We start from the raw sequence: 13,844 nt of genomic DNA, 5'->3' as shown, positions 1-13,844 counted from the left end.
TCTAGGCCAACCCCAGGAGCAAGCTGAATTGCTGAAGGGCTGGAGGATGAAGCTGAAGCCTGTTGGACTGTTGCTTGTTGGTGCTGGCTTGGCCAGTTGGGTGTTCTAGTTCTATACTTTTATGTCTGTGTGTGTCTCAATGTCTGTAAACTGTAATGTTGAATTGAACTTTAGTCTTGAGCTGGTTGTACTCTTTTTCCCTTCCAATGATTTTCTCACAAGGGTGAGTTTTTACCTAGGAAGTTTTTTAATGAGGCAGCCAACACTTGATCACATAGATCAAGTGTTAACAACTCTAATAATTCCTTTATTATGAATTTATGTGTGATTGTGTGCATGTGATGAATGTGTGATTGTTGATTAACCTTATATTTTGTTTTTTGAATGTTTGATGAATTTGAAAGTCTTAGACTGCGAATCAGTGTTTCACCCTTATTCGGTGACGTCTTTTTCCTCTTGATGGGCTGTGGGCCGGCACGACACGTAAAAATGGCCGGGCTCTTCGGGCCGGGCCGGCACGAAAAAGGCCTCACGGGCCCGTGCATGGGCCGCCAGTGAGGCCCGTGGGCTGGCACGGCATGGCACGACAGGGTTGTTGTGACGGGCTAGACCCGGCACGAAAATGAACGGGCCATGCCGGGCCTAGGCCGAACCGGGTTGGGCGGCCCGAATGTACATCTATAGGGAGGACAGTAGGACGGCGGCAGGACGGCGGGCCCGGGCAAGGAGCGGCGGTAGAGGGCGGCGGGGACCGGGCGGGAGGGCGGCAGGCGGGTGGCAGGAGGATGGTGACGGAGGCCGGGCAGGAGGGCGGCGGGGGCAGCGGGAGGGTGGCGGGACTTGCTTTTTTTTAATATCCCTTTAGTACCGGTTATTTGACCCGGTACTAAAAACCCCCCTTTAGTACCGAAGTAGCAATACCAATTGCACAACCGGTACTAAAGGCTCTTTCCCCAGTAGCGTGTGCTTACCATCCACAAACGGATGGTCAAACAGAACGTGTCAACCAATGTTTAGAGATGTTCTTATGGTGTTCAGTCGTGATTCACCAAACAGACAGTACATGATTCACCAAACAGATGGCACAAGTGGTTATCTTCAGCAGAACTATGGTACAATTCTACTTATCACTCAGCTTTGAAGTGCTCCCCATTTAAAGCTTTGTATGGTGTGGATCCTAATTCTGGTACTGTGCCTGCATTACCTCAAGACAATGCTTCAGATGCAACTGAGTTCCTGCAAGACAGACAAGTACTATTGGAATTGCTGAAGCAAAATCTCCACAAAGCACAGGCCAAGATGAAATCTTATGCTGATAAACACAGATCACCAAGGAAGTTCGGAGTGGGTGATTTAGTGTTTCTAAGACTCCAGCCTTCAAATTTTTTGGGCCTTACAAAGTATTAGCCAGGATTGGAGAGGCTGCATATAAACTGGAGCTTCCTAAATCGGCCCAGATTCACCCAGTGTTTCCTGTCAAACCAGTTAAAACAGTCAGTGCCTGACCATACACCAGTGTTTTCTTCAATTCCTATTTTGCCTTCCTTAGATGCTACTGATGCAATACCTGAAAAGGTCCTCAATCGTAGACTGGTCAAGAAAGGTAATTCTGCTATCACTCAAGTTCAAGTGCAGTGGACTGGACTTCGTGAAGCAATGGCCACTTGGGAAGACTACTATGCCTTGAAGACGAGGTTTCCTTCTGCACCAGCCTAGGGACCAGCTGGTACTCGAGGAGGCGGACCTGTCACAACTGATGCCATGGTGACAGCGTAGGAGAAGTACATGCTAGTGTAGGTGAAGTATGTGTGCTTATCTGAGTTAAGTGTCGTGTTGGGCCTTGGGCCGTTTATTGTACTTTGGCATGCGTCGGCCCAGTCGTGGCGTATTTGTACGGGAACAACCGAGTCGGCTGCTATCGAAGAAATGAAAACATTCATCCCTGAGACTTTTCCCCTCCATGTTCTTCTCTCAACCTACCTCACGTGCTTGCTTCTTTCCCAAATTTCTCTCTGGATTCCATCCAAGTTATCGTAGTGCTTCGGATTTATTCGTTGGGGTGATCTGGACACTATAGGGTTCTCCACCGAGAGCCTCGCGTTTGGCCAGTGCCCATACGTTTCGCCCGCCGCCGTTTCGCCCTCGCGTTGGCGCGGAAAGGAACTGCACGCGGGCGCGTGGGCCGATGGACGGGCCGTCAGGGCATGTACAACGCCAATTAATGAGTCGTCTATACGGTGTGAGTCGTCTATACGGTATCATGTGGATCAATTTGTTAAGGTGGACGAGACAGAAAGAGGAGAGAAGAGCCGTCGTCTCGTGAGACGACGACCGTGGCTCGTGCTCCCATGCGTACAGACGGCGTCGTCGCTGGTTGTACGAGCCATGGATTTGAGACAACGGACCCCCGGATCGAGTGTAAAATAGGGGCACCTGTGTTCCTTGACTCCGCTTGCCCGGTTGCCGTGCGCGTCCCTTCTGGCCGTCGTGCCATTTGCCGGCGGTGCCGCTAGCCTTCCTCCATGCCATCCAGCAGCTGCGCTACTGACCCTCCGCCACGCCGTCTGGCAGCTGCACCGCTAGCCTGCACGTCCGCCGCGGCACGGTTCGTCCGCTACTCCGCTCGCTAGCCACCATGCACATGTCCCCTCCAAGATCTACCAGCGGAGATGGACGAGAAAGACCAAGAGAAAGGACGATTCGAGAGAAACAGAATCAGCGAGATATTTGGGCAGCCATTTTTACATCTAGATCCTTGCACTTTTATATTACATCACTTGTGAAAGATTGTAATATCAGCAAAGTCCTTTAGGCAGGTTAGAATGACATGAAGTAAAACTAAAAGTTAAATGATACTCCTAGGTAAGTTTATTCTCTCGGATGGTAAGCATCATGTATCATCTCAAACAAACAACAAAATAGCATACAAAGATCAAGCTATACCTAATCACCACGTATTATGTGTTCATGCATAAATTAAATAACTTATGGATAATTTAATAGACAAGCCATTGTATACATTGTTTGTTTTACTGTCTGTGTACGACATTCAAGGTACTTGCAGACGGCAGCTGTCTAAATTGTTGAACATGCCCTTAGCTTTAAAACGCGCTTAGCGCACGGACGAGGATCTCATGTAGGCCCATACGTAGGTGGCAGCACGTGCACTACTGCGCCGGAGCATGGTCCCTCAACGAACACTCTTTTCCTTCGGTTAAGCCTCGACTACCATACTATATTTCGCTATATGGTCCACTGACTCGCGGGTTGAAATCTGTCGAATTTTGTACCTTCTTCTCTAGCGGCCCCTCTTTTTCTTCGTCGTACTTTATTCCATTTTCTCTATGTTAGGCAACCTCTGATGCTTTTGGTGGGTTAGGATTTCAGATTGGAGGGTTCAAGAGTTGGATTCTGTGTTCCTGACTATAGAGGAAGCTCTAGGGTGACACCGAGAACATGGTGTCCCCGTGCGCTCGCCACTGGTGGCGGGAACAACCGGGTAGCTAGCCTACGGTGTCGGCAGAGACGAGCATCACCCAAGGGGTCAGTGAGAGAGTACTTGTGAGGCAATGAGGTTGCAATAAGGCAATGATGGGCGCGGGGTTGAAGGCAAGAACAACAGAGAGGCGTGTCTGGAGCTAGAGAGAGAACTCATTCCTTTAGTTCTGCCGCAGATTTACGCCGTCGAATCTTTAAGCAATGGTGCAAAATCCCCGATGATATTATACCACTTGTTATTCAGGCCTAAAATAAGTAAATACAGCCCAATTCGAGCCGATTTAACCAAGCCACTCATTCAAATTGGTCTCCTACTAATTAGGCCTATAACTCAGCCCAGATAGCCTATGACACCTCATAAAACCTCTTCTACTACCGGAGCCCGATTAATGTCTCACTCTCCTGCCTCTCTCTCTTAGCTTTCCCCAGCCCAACTAGATTTAGCCGAATTAGGTTTACAGACCTCTCCTAGGAGAAGCCCTCCCCGTCTAGGGTATTAAACCACGCCCACTTCCCTTCTAAACTCGCTCTTTCTTCCTCCACGCGCCCCGTCCCGCCGCCAACCTTCATCTCGCCAACGCCGGTTCCTTCCCCATATCCTTCACCTAGATCTGATCTCTCCACCGTCTTCCGATTACTCCCTTGCAAATCCGACCAAGCTTGATGCCTCCTCCGCTTGCACCGCCTAACCACTATCCTCCACCACTACGGTGGGTGGCGCCTCGGCGTCAACCTTCATATTGCCGGCGCCAGTTTCTTCCCCTACTTCAACACCTTGATTCCCACCTCCTCCGCGGGCTCTCCTAGCTCCGGTGGCACACCTCTTCCTCTGTTGTTGCTTCGCTAATCCGACCAAGCTTGATGCATCTACCATTGTGATTGGTGGCGCCACACGCACACACCGTCCGCTACTACCGTATGCCAGCATCCTCTTCTGGAGCTTCCTCTTGTCCGGCACCACAACAGGTAACCTGAATCCTAACCGTGATTGATCCTTGTTCTTTCCTTTTTATTTGTTTTCGTTTTTAGGACATCTTCCTTTTCAGTCTATAGTATCAATTTGATTCCGACGTCGGGCCTGAAGAAAGGAGGAAATCCAGCCCAGCCAAAGCCCACGACACCTCCTCGCTCCGCACGAGCGAGTGATAAAACCGCTTCCACCGCCGAACCCCACAGTGCTGCCTCCCCTCCCGCCTCCACCCACAAAAATTTCTCCCCTTCCCGCCCGCCCCTCTCTCCCCAATGGCCTCGCCGCCGGCGAAGCGCAAGCCATCGTCGCCGCCGAAGCCCCCGAGGGCACCGGCTCCCGATGAGGCCTCCGCCGGTTCCGAGGACCCTGTCGTCCTCCTCCGCAGCCGCTGGCAGCTAGCCTCCGTGCTCCACTTCCTCAAGGTGAGCCTAGGGTTTCTTCCCGCTCTCGCGATCCGCGGATCGCTTGGGGCGATTCTGCTTTTCCGTGCGCGATTCATGTGATTCGGGTTCTGGTTCGTGGGTTTCAGGTGTTTGAGCCGGTGATCAAGGCGGACCTGGGGCTCTCGGCGGAGGAAATCGAGACGGCGCTCGTGTCGAACAACCGGAACCTCGCTCGCATCCATATTGCCCTTTTGAAGGTGGTTTATTACTTTATTTATCTGTTACCCCGCGCGCCGTGGGCTCTCATATATTCTTTTCAGATTCGTGTGGAGCGTTTCCGCATAATTTTGTATCCACCGGTGCGTGTGTGTGGCTGTGCGGGTTTGCATTTTGCTTTCAAATCTGGTGTTTGCATTTTGCTTTTCAAATCAGGTGCATATCGGCACAATGCCTGGGAGGTCTGACTGATTGCGTAGAGGAACAAGTTCTGTGTTGATGACTTGATGTGTTTGTGCTATCATGAATCACTATAAACTTCACAGAGACAGAAGCGTCATGTTTTGGTCTTCTCTTATGGCTAGTGCTAGAGCACATGGTTGCGGTTGTTCACATAGGTTTCAAGAAAGGTCCCCCTTCCCCTTAAAATGAAGGATATGTGATTGTCTAACTTTTTCCTTTTTGACTTGGTAACGTAAATTCCCGGCTGGCTTCATTTATTTTATACCACGATGACTCCTTGTAGTTATGAGCTTTCTTCTGTATCAAGCTAGGGATAGTATCGAAAGATTTGATTTCAACTAAGCCTTTAGTAGTAACTGTTTATGTACTTGAAGCCACCTTTCAACCCGATCGTTTTTTTAGTTACTGCAAGTTCCTTGTGCATCATTCTGGGAGTAATATATGATAGCATGGTGATGGTTGTCCACTAACTATATTGTCTGTCTGTCAAAACTGATCAATTCTGCCAAGGCCTTCTGAGTCTTGTAAACCAAACCCGCATGCATTCTCAAGCATTTCTGTACAGTGTATATGCGGGCCATCTTGCCTTGTTTGCATATTAGTTACCAAATTTTTGCATCAGTTGCTTTATGATGTATTGTTGCTTTGCATACGCAGGGGGCAAATTTCACTTAACTTCATTTTTAGCACAATTTGTCTTTTTTGCTGACATAATTACCATCTACATTTTTTTATCTTGCACCATGTCATGTTTCTTTGAGATGTTTGCTCATCTTTAATACCAAATATGCCAGGGAATACCTCCAGTTAACAAAAATCTCAAGGATGAGGATGGATGGATTATAGTAACTTCCAAGAAGCTAACAGATTGGTGGTCATGGGTATGTTGCATTCGCATGGCTTGACCTTCTCCTGTGATGTGATTACAATATTATTTTGGTTTCAGGTTGCTGAAGGAGCAAACCCATTCAAAAGTAATCCGGGGTATGAGTATGTGCACCAATGCATTTGTCTAATGTTTTGACGATTTTATCATTGCAACTTATTTGTGCATGCAGGAAGGAGGTCGAGACGTATAAGCAGCAAGATCCAATCAAGCGTTTGTTAATACTGAAAGCGCTTTGTGAAGTTCGATCTGAGGTACTCCAGTTGTGAAATATGCTTTCTATTGGTTTAATTTCAGCAAGCTGGGCATTTTGGTCAGCTTTCGTAGTTTAATAAATAAAAAATCTACAATTTCATGTGAGTATTTTACTGCACTTTAAGCTGACTGAAAATTATCTATCATTACAGCAAAATGATGCCGTATGGTATGTTAATGATGAAATGAAGAAAGGAGCTAATATTTCCAACTTTCGGAAAGATAAGCTAGGGATTGGAAGTAATGGGACTGTATACTGGTATAAGTCATTTTCTGTTCATTTTCATTGCCTATAATCCTTGATGTATCATCTCTGGTCAATGAGGTGCTGCTATTCACAATTTAAGGTTCTTTAGAATCAGTAAGTTTCGAAATAAAAACTGATGAGTTTGTTGCGATGATGTATCTTTCTGGAAGAGAAATAGATTGATATGATGACTTGAGAAATTTTAAACAGAAAGTTCTGGGTGGAATTTGAAATGCAATCATGATTGGACTATGTTGAGTTATTTGCATTCTGATAACTAGATTATGCCAAAAGGGTTACCAATTTGTGCTTGATACTTATCCTGGTATTTCTGTTTTATATGCTTAGTTAACGTGGTTGATCTGATTCAGATGCTCAATGGCAAAGAAAGTTTTTTTTTTGGTAAATGAAAAGATAATTTAAATGACCCTTTTTTGAGGCTGGTAGTGAGATCATAGCTCCCTACAGAGTTTTGAGTTTTGTACACTAAGAACTCTTCCATTTCGTGGATAGATGCTCTTCTAATGTGATAGTTCGTCTTATCTGACAGTTCTTACACTTTTCATTTTAAAGTTCTTATCCTGTCATACTTTTCTTTTACTGACTTTGCCAAATGAAATCCTTTTGCTTATTAGGTATGATGGTGACTCAACTATTGGCCATAGATTATATAAAGAAGATGTAACGGTTAATTTTAAGCAGAATTGGAAGGGAAAGAGTGGCCATTTGACAAAACCAGACATCAATATTCATTGGGAAACAGTTGCAACTAACCTGGACGAGTTTCTTGAGATATCAGTAAGGCTTCTGCTGATATATTTTTCATGCACACTTATATTTTACTACTATATTTGACATAAGATGTTGACAGGAGAAGCTATCTAGAAAGGGTCGAACTGAATCTGCTATTGCTGAGCATCTTAAGGCAGAAATTATTCCAGCTGTGGAGAAGTTACAAAAGGTAAACACCAGCTGTGGTTCCTAAGTTCCCATCTATTTCCACCTATACTTTTGTAATTACTTCAAGATGTGTTAAAAATAATACTATTTATATTATATCTGAAATATCTTCATTATCCTTTGCATAAAGAATTTTTTTCATGCTCTGCAGAAAAAAGAGAGGGATTTAAAACGTCAGGAGAAGAAGGACAAACTTTTAGCTTTTGCTAACAGTTTCCAAACCCGTTCACTGCGTAACCGTAGGCCTGTCAACTACAATTACTGTAAGGATCTTCTTTGTTAATCATTTCAGCAACACAAAAGGCCATAAAAAATCAAATCTTATTATGGTTACTTTTATCTGGCAAGGGGTGTGCAACTGTCAGCTTGATGGTCATGCTGAATGCCATATTACAATTTCATCCCTCTTTTCTTCTGTCAGAATCTCATTCTGACATTTTCTATAGATACATCCATTAACACGCTTTTACTATCTTTAACCATTGAGGACATATTTGCTTTGCACCACCCTGGCCAGCTTGCAAGCAGCATTCCTGGCTGTCAGATTTCCGACACCCGGGGCTGGCGATGCTGCCTGGCCCAGGATCACAAGCAAACACACCAAATGATAGTTGAACAGTGATGTGGGCAATTCCTACTAGAACACAAAATAGTACAATATGATAACATTCGTGATATCTGCTACATGTTGCTTATGTCTACTCTGATTGGATTAAAAATGGTGTGAAAGACCATGTCTTTTTACTAATCTTTGATTTCTTTTGTATGCAGCTGATTATGATCGCTCGATTGAGGAGGCAATAAAAGCTACATCGTAAGTTCAGGCCATTCCACCACTCTCCAGTGTTTTTTCAATAGCATTAGCTCATTGCAGAATAGAAGCATCAGTTATCTTCTTATGGTAACAAGCATGATCAATACTTGGGATGTTTGTTTGTGAAAATTGTGTGTATAGAAAACTCCTGGAAGTGGGAATTGAGTCTGCCTTTTAATTTTCAAAGAAATATCATCACATATAAACTATGGATTGCAATCTCAATAAGTTAATGTCTGAATCATCTTCAAAATCGTAGGAATTGTTCCTTTCTTTATTTGGTAACTAGTAACTACAAATAATTCTTTTTTAAAAGACTTATTGTACCTGTATGCAGGAAAGCAAAAGAACACGATTCACATGAGGCAGGAACAAAAGAGAAGTGTGCTTCACATCTGGGAAACAAAGGAGCCAATGGAAGACCTGACATCAATTCTGAGCGCAACAAAGATGGAGGACTGGATGATGCCAAGTACCTAAGTGACCTGAGCTCTGGTGATGAGGAAGACAGAGACTATACTGAGCAGGATGGTGGCTCTGCTGATAGTGATGGAGACAATAATGCTTCTGATCCCTACAGGAGCGACTTGGAAGAGGAGGATGTGTTTGTACCGCGCAAGAGAACCCGTCTTGCTGCCCGCTTGTTGAAGGAGAAGCCTAGACAAGGGCTCCGTCGGAGTCAAAGAAACATGAAGAATGACGAAGAGGCTATGCATCCAGGTCAGCTCACTCCTCCACCAATGACAAAGAAAACACTGAGGCAAAGGCCCACGCCGGTCTCTAAGCAACCAGGCGCTGCTTCCTCGGGCTCTGAAGATGATGTTGCACAGTTTGTTGCTGACTCAGAGGATGAATCTGAGTAATATTAGCTGAGGGTTCATGTGGTATTTTGTATTCTTTTCCTTGTGGAAGCGGTTGGTTTAGGAGGTTTAGCATCACCAGCTGCTTCCACTTGTACACCGGCTGGGGGAAAACGGACTCAGACAGCACTAGCATTTTCCCCATTGCTGATGAGTAATCTTCGCAAAGTCATGGGGGCACCTCTGCCCCACTTGTGTGGTGATTTGTACATATGCGTCTAGATTGCGACGCATCACCACTGACGCCAACCAAAATCTAGTTTATGAATGTTTATTGTTATTATTGCGCTTGTAGCCTGCTGTAAAATATGTTATCCATGCATCCTGAATTCTGAAGCAGAAATGGTGCTTTTATCCTTGCTGTTTAGTCTTTATGTCAGAGATGGCTTGTTCATGCAATTTCAAATAAGCTGGTTTATCTCATGCACCTGCAAGATTTTATACTGTACCATAAGTCATCTATATGTGCCTGTGGTACATACAGTAGTACGTCTGCATATGTAGGTTCTTTGACGGATGGGTGCCCCTATCAATGGTACAAGTCCTGCCAAAGTTCCTTTTCAAATTTGACCTTTGAAAAAAATAGAATATGCAAGAGAACTGCATATATTTGTTTTAAGAAATATTAAGAGTAAAACTTGGACTTTACCAGTTAAGGCTTGTCGGCTCTTGCCATCCGAGTACAATACGTTGCTCTGCCCGGCTGCTAGCGTTTTTTCTCTTCTTTCCTATATATGAAGAGCTTTGTTATAATAATTTTACTTTTGCGGTAGTTTCCTTTCTTATCCTTCTTAAAAAAAATTAAATAGATTTACACGTAATTAAAAGAGCATCATAATAATTTCTCACTATTTTTATACTTGGTCCCACCAAATTAATAATTCCTTTGTTTCCACCGTTTGATTTCTCGGGACAGACGACTCTTATTTTCTTCAATCACTCTAAAATCTCTCATGTATGAATTATGTCCGCCAAATACTGCCTGTGATTATCTGCTCATCATCTGGCTGACACCGTAAGAAATTGTTACTGACATGCATCAGGCATAAACTATTATCTTTCACATGCCATTTTAGCTTGCTCATTTGAGGCTGCTACAAGTCTAGTTCTGAGCTAGTAACAGAACTAGTAGCAACAGCTTGAAGAATCTCTACTGCCAGTCTGCCACTACTAGTTTCTTCTTCTTGATGTACTGTGTTTTTGATCGCAACCATCAGGAGCCTGAAACGCAGGGGTTTATCCTCATCAGTCCCCGGAGCGGCCGCCGCCTCTTCGTCGGCCACCGGCGCGCGGTGAGGTCTGCGAAGGCCGCGAGGACATGAGGGTGGACGCCGCGGTCGTTGCGCTCCAGGTAGCAGGACAAAAGCTCCTCCATGAACTCCCTGTACTCCGGCGCCGGCATCCCCTCCGCGCCGTACGCCGCCGCCATCTCCGCCATGGACTCCAAGAATTGCCCCCTGGGGTCGCTCGAGTACGCTTCCACCAGCACGGCTCCCCGCAGGGCCTCGCCGGCGCCGGCGTCGTCGACGAGCGAGGCCGTGCGCGCCGGCGTGACGAAGAAGCGGTCGGCGGAGACCGCGCCTCGGGGAAGCTCGGGCGCCGCCGGCCGCGGCGAGGCCAGCGCGCCGACGCCTCTGTCCTGCGGCGCGAAGCTGCCGGCGGCGACGGTGCCCGCGACGCCACGATCACCGCTACCGCTGCCGCCACCGTCGTCGCCCGCGTCGAGAGCAAAGGATGGCGCGGACGATATCGCGGAGTGGTAAGGGTGGGACGAGAGCAACTGCGCGCAGCGCTGCCATCGCGCCGCCATGGCCGACCCGAACTCGAGCCTGCTTTTTCCCTGGGAACTACTGAGCGAGTTCTTGCCAAGGATGCGAACGGTTTGCACCTTTTTTTATACCCACGCATAGCGACGCCTCAAGTAGACCAAATTTTTTGGATGCGTCCTGGGTCAAAATTTTCTTTCTGCTAATTTTAAATCGCGGGCCTGATGATTACCTTGCTGAATTTAAGTCAAATTTGTAGGACCATTTCGATCTTTACAGATACCGACGAACTGTTCGTCCTGTGTACAGAAAATTAAATTGCAGTCGTTCACTGCTGGCTCCAATAGAATTCGCTCAAGTTGTGCCATGACGCCATCATTTCCATAATCGCAGTGGAAACAGGACAAGTCTCTTACCTGCTTGCTCTGTAGCAGCGCTGTAGAGGGCAAGAAGATGAGCAGTGAGCCAGTGACACTGACAGTATCCTGTGACTGTAACACCGATCGCATGGTTTACCTAATCTGAAAACATGGGTCAGCTTTCACATTGTTCTATGGAACATGGAGAGGCAAGTGTCCAGAACTCGCCAGTGATGTTCGGATCCTGTCACTATACCTGGCTCTCGTTTTTCTTTCCGATGAGGACACGGGCTACGAGAGTTTATAGGTCGCCGTGGCGTTGACCAGGCCTAACTTTGTCGAAACCTAGCTTGCCCCCGGGCCAGTAATGCCGATTGCCGATGTCTTCACAGCGGAGGATAAGGCGAGATACATGCTTGGACCTATCGAGCCTTTTCTTTTTTGTTTTAAGAAGAGGTTTTCCTGCTTAATTTCTCGCGAAACGAAGCATAATACCTCGGTTTACAGCTTAGCAAGCTTAACACTCTAATTTAACTGTCTCCTTCTTCTGGGCCATTGTTTCCAAATGCAGCCCAATGCACGGGCCTCACCCCCTTGGTACAACGACTAGAATTGACCATACACGGACCACCATTTGCACGTTAGTAATTCCTTCGGCACTTGTTTTGTCAGCAATGGTGTTCCTTTTCTTTTCTTTTCTAGCGGTTTTTATCCGCATTTGCATTTTGCTTTTTTGAAAGAAAATCCTATGCTTGTTTATGAAAAATAAAGATCTTCTGATTATTTCGTATTCACCATTTGGAAGTGACCCATGTGTACAGAGACTAGAACTAACCTTGCCGCAAACACAAGTAGTGATCCGTTCACGATCAGGGTAAAAGAATACATAGGCACACAGCGCATGGCCTCCACCATGTGTACAGCATACTGTCGGAGTTCGCCGGAGAAACGACGTTGTCCACGTCGCCGGCGATCTCAAGAACTCATGCTGTCACACACACGAACTCACGCGAACACCTGTGGAACACAGAGACATGGTCTTGTTTTTTTTTTGAAAGGAAAGGGCACGAGAGTGTGCCTATTTCATTGATATAGGGGGGTTACAACCGGCGGACCGGGCAAAAGACGGGAAAGAAGGAAAGGAAAAAAGGCGGGGAGGCACCCAGAGAGACGTGTTTACAAAAGAAGGGCCGCTAGGCCTCTCGCTCCCGCTGCTAGCCACATGTTAGCTGTGGATTTGATTTTTACCATTAGTGATGTCGTCGGGGAACCCTGGTGGCGGAAGATTTGGGAGTTTCGCTCATTCCATATTTCCCACATAATAAGGAGGGTTAGGCTTCTGCACGCTTTATGCGGAATCCCTGTTGTTGATGTGATGTTGGTCCACCAATCGATGGCCCTTGTGCTGTGCTTCCATTGATCCGGTTGCAGGCTTCTGTGTGATAACCATTGGGCTACGAGCTTCCAGATTTGCTTTGTATATCTGCATTCGGCTAGGAGATGATGCGCAGTCTCCATCGTGCAACGGCATAGGGTGCATGTAGGGGTGTGGTCCCAGCCCTGTTTTGCTAGTCTGTCCGAAGTCCAGACCCTATTTTGGAGAATTAGCCAGGCAAAAACTTTGCATTTTGCCGGTGCCCAGGCTTGCCACACTGTTGCAAGGTTAGTCGTCTTGACGCTACCTAGGAGTTGAGCCTTGTATGCTGAAGCTGTGGTGTACTGACCGCTCTGGGTGAATTTCCATGTGATTCCGTCCTCCTGGCCCGGATTTAGTTGGTACTATTGGATCAGAGGCCATAGGGTTACGAATTCGTTCAAGAGGATGTTTGTAAAGCCTGTTGTGTGTTGTAGATCTCTGATCCAGTTGTTGTTGTGGAATGCCTCCCGCACTGTCTTCTTTTTTCTTTTGGTTTTCGCGTAGAGCTGTGGAGCGATGTCCTTTGGGTGCCGGCCTGCTACCCACGCATCCTGCCAGAAACGTGTCTTAGCCCCATTGCCGATTTGGATCGTCGTACATGCAGCGAAAAGCAGTCTATCCCGGTCGTCGCATGGTGTTTCGGTTCCGACCCACGTCTTGTCTGGGGAAGCCCATTCATGCCATAACCATCTAAGGCGGAGTGCTCTTGCGAATTTATGAAGGTCGAGAATTCCAACGCCGCCATGCTCTTTTGGTAGAGTTGTCCTCGTCCAGTTGATTTTGCATTTGCCCCCAGTGAGTTCGTTGTCTCCCGCCCATAGGAAGCGTTTTCTTATTTTGTCGATGTCCTCTAGTACTTCTTTGGGCGTTCTGAGGGCCGTTAGGGTGTAGACGGGTTGTGAGGATAGGACGGACTTGGTGAGGCATAATCGGCCGGCCTGCGTGAGGTTTCTTCCCTTCCACTTTGATA

The 13,844-nt window shown here is 46.6% G+C and overlaps 1 protein-coding gene across 1 annotated transcript; it reads left to right on the top strand.

The window, feature by feature from the left end:
* The first annotated feature begins 4,686 nt into the window (after positions 1–4,686).
* LOC101764080 (DDT domain-containing protein DDR4) lies at positions 4,687–9,699 on the top strand. Its single transcript, XM_004968375.3, has 11 exons — positions 4,687–4,890; positions 4,998–5,108; positions 6,105–6,191; positions 6,257–6,294; positions 6,369–6,450; positions 6,604–6,710; positions 7,334–7,496; positions 7,570–7,659; positions 7,810–7,921; positions 8,430–8,472; positions 8,810–9,699. The coding sequence occupies exons 1-11, from the start codon at positions 4,741–4,743 to the stop codon at positions 9,333–9,335; spliced, it is 1,509 nt and encodes a 502-aa protein (XP_004968432.1). The 5' UTR covers positions 4,687–4,740; the 3' UTR covers positions 9,336–9,699.
* Positions 9,700–13,844: the final 4,145 nt, after the last annotated feature.

This window comes from Setaria italica, chromosome V, assembly GCF_000263155.2.
Source record: "Setaria italica strain Yugu1 chromosome V, Setaria_italica_v2.0, whole genome shotgun sequence".
In the NCBI taxonomy this organism is placed as follows: domain Eukaryota; kingdom Viridiplantae; phylum Streptophyta; class Magnoliopsida; order Poales; family Poaceae; genus Setaria; species Setaria italica.
This window is presented reverse-complemented; position numbering and strand designations above follow the sequence as displayed.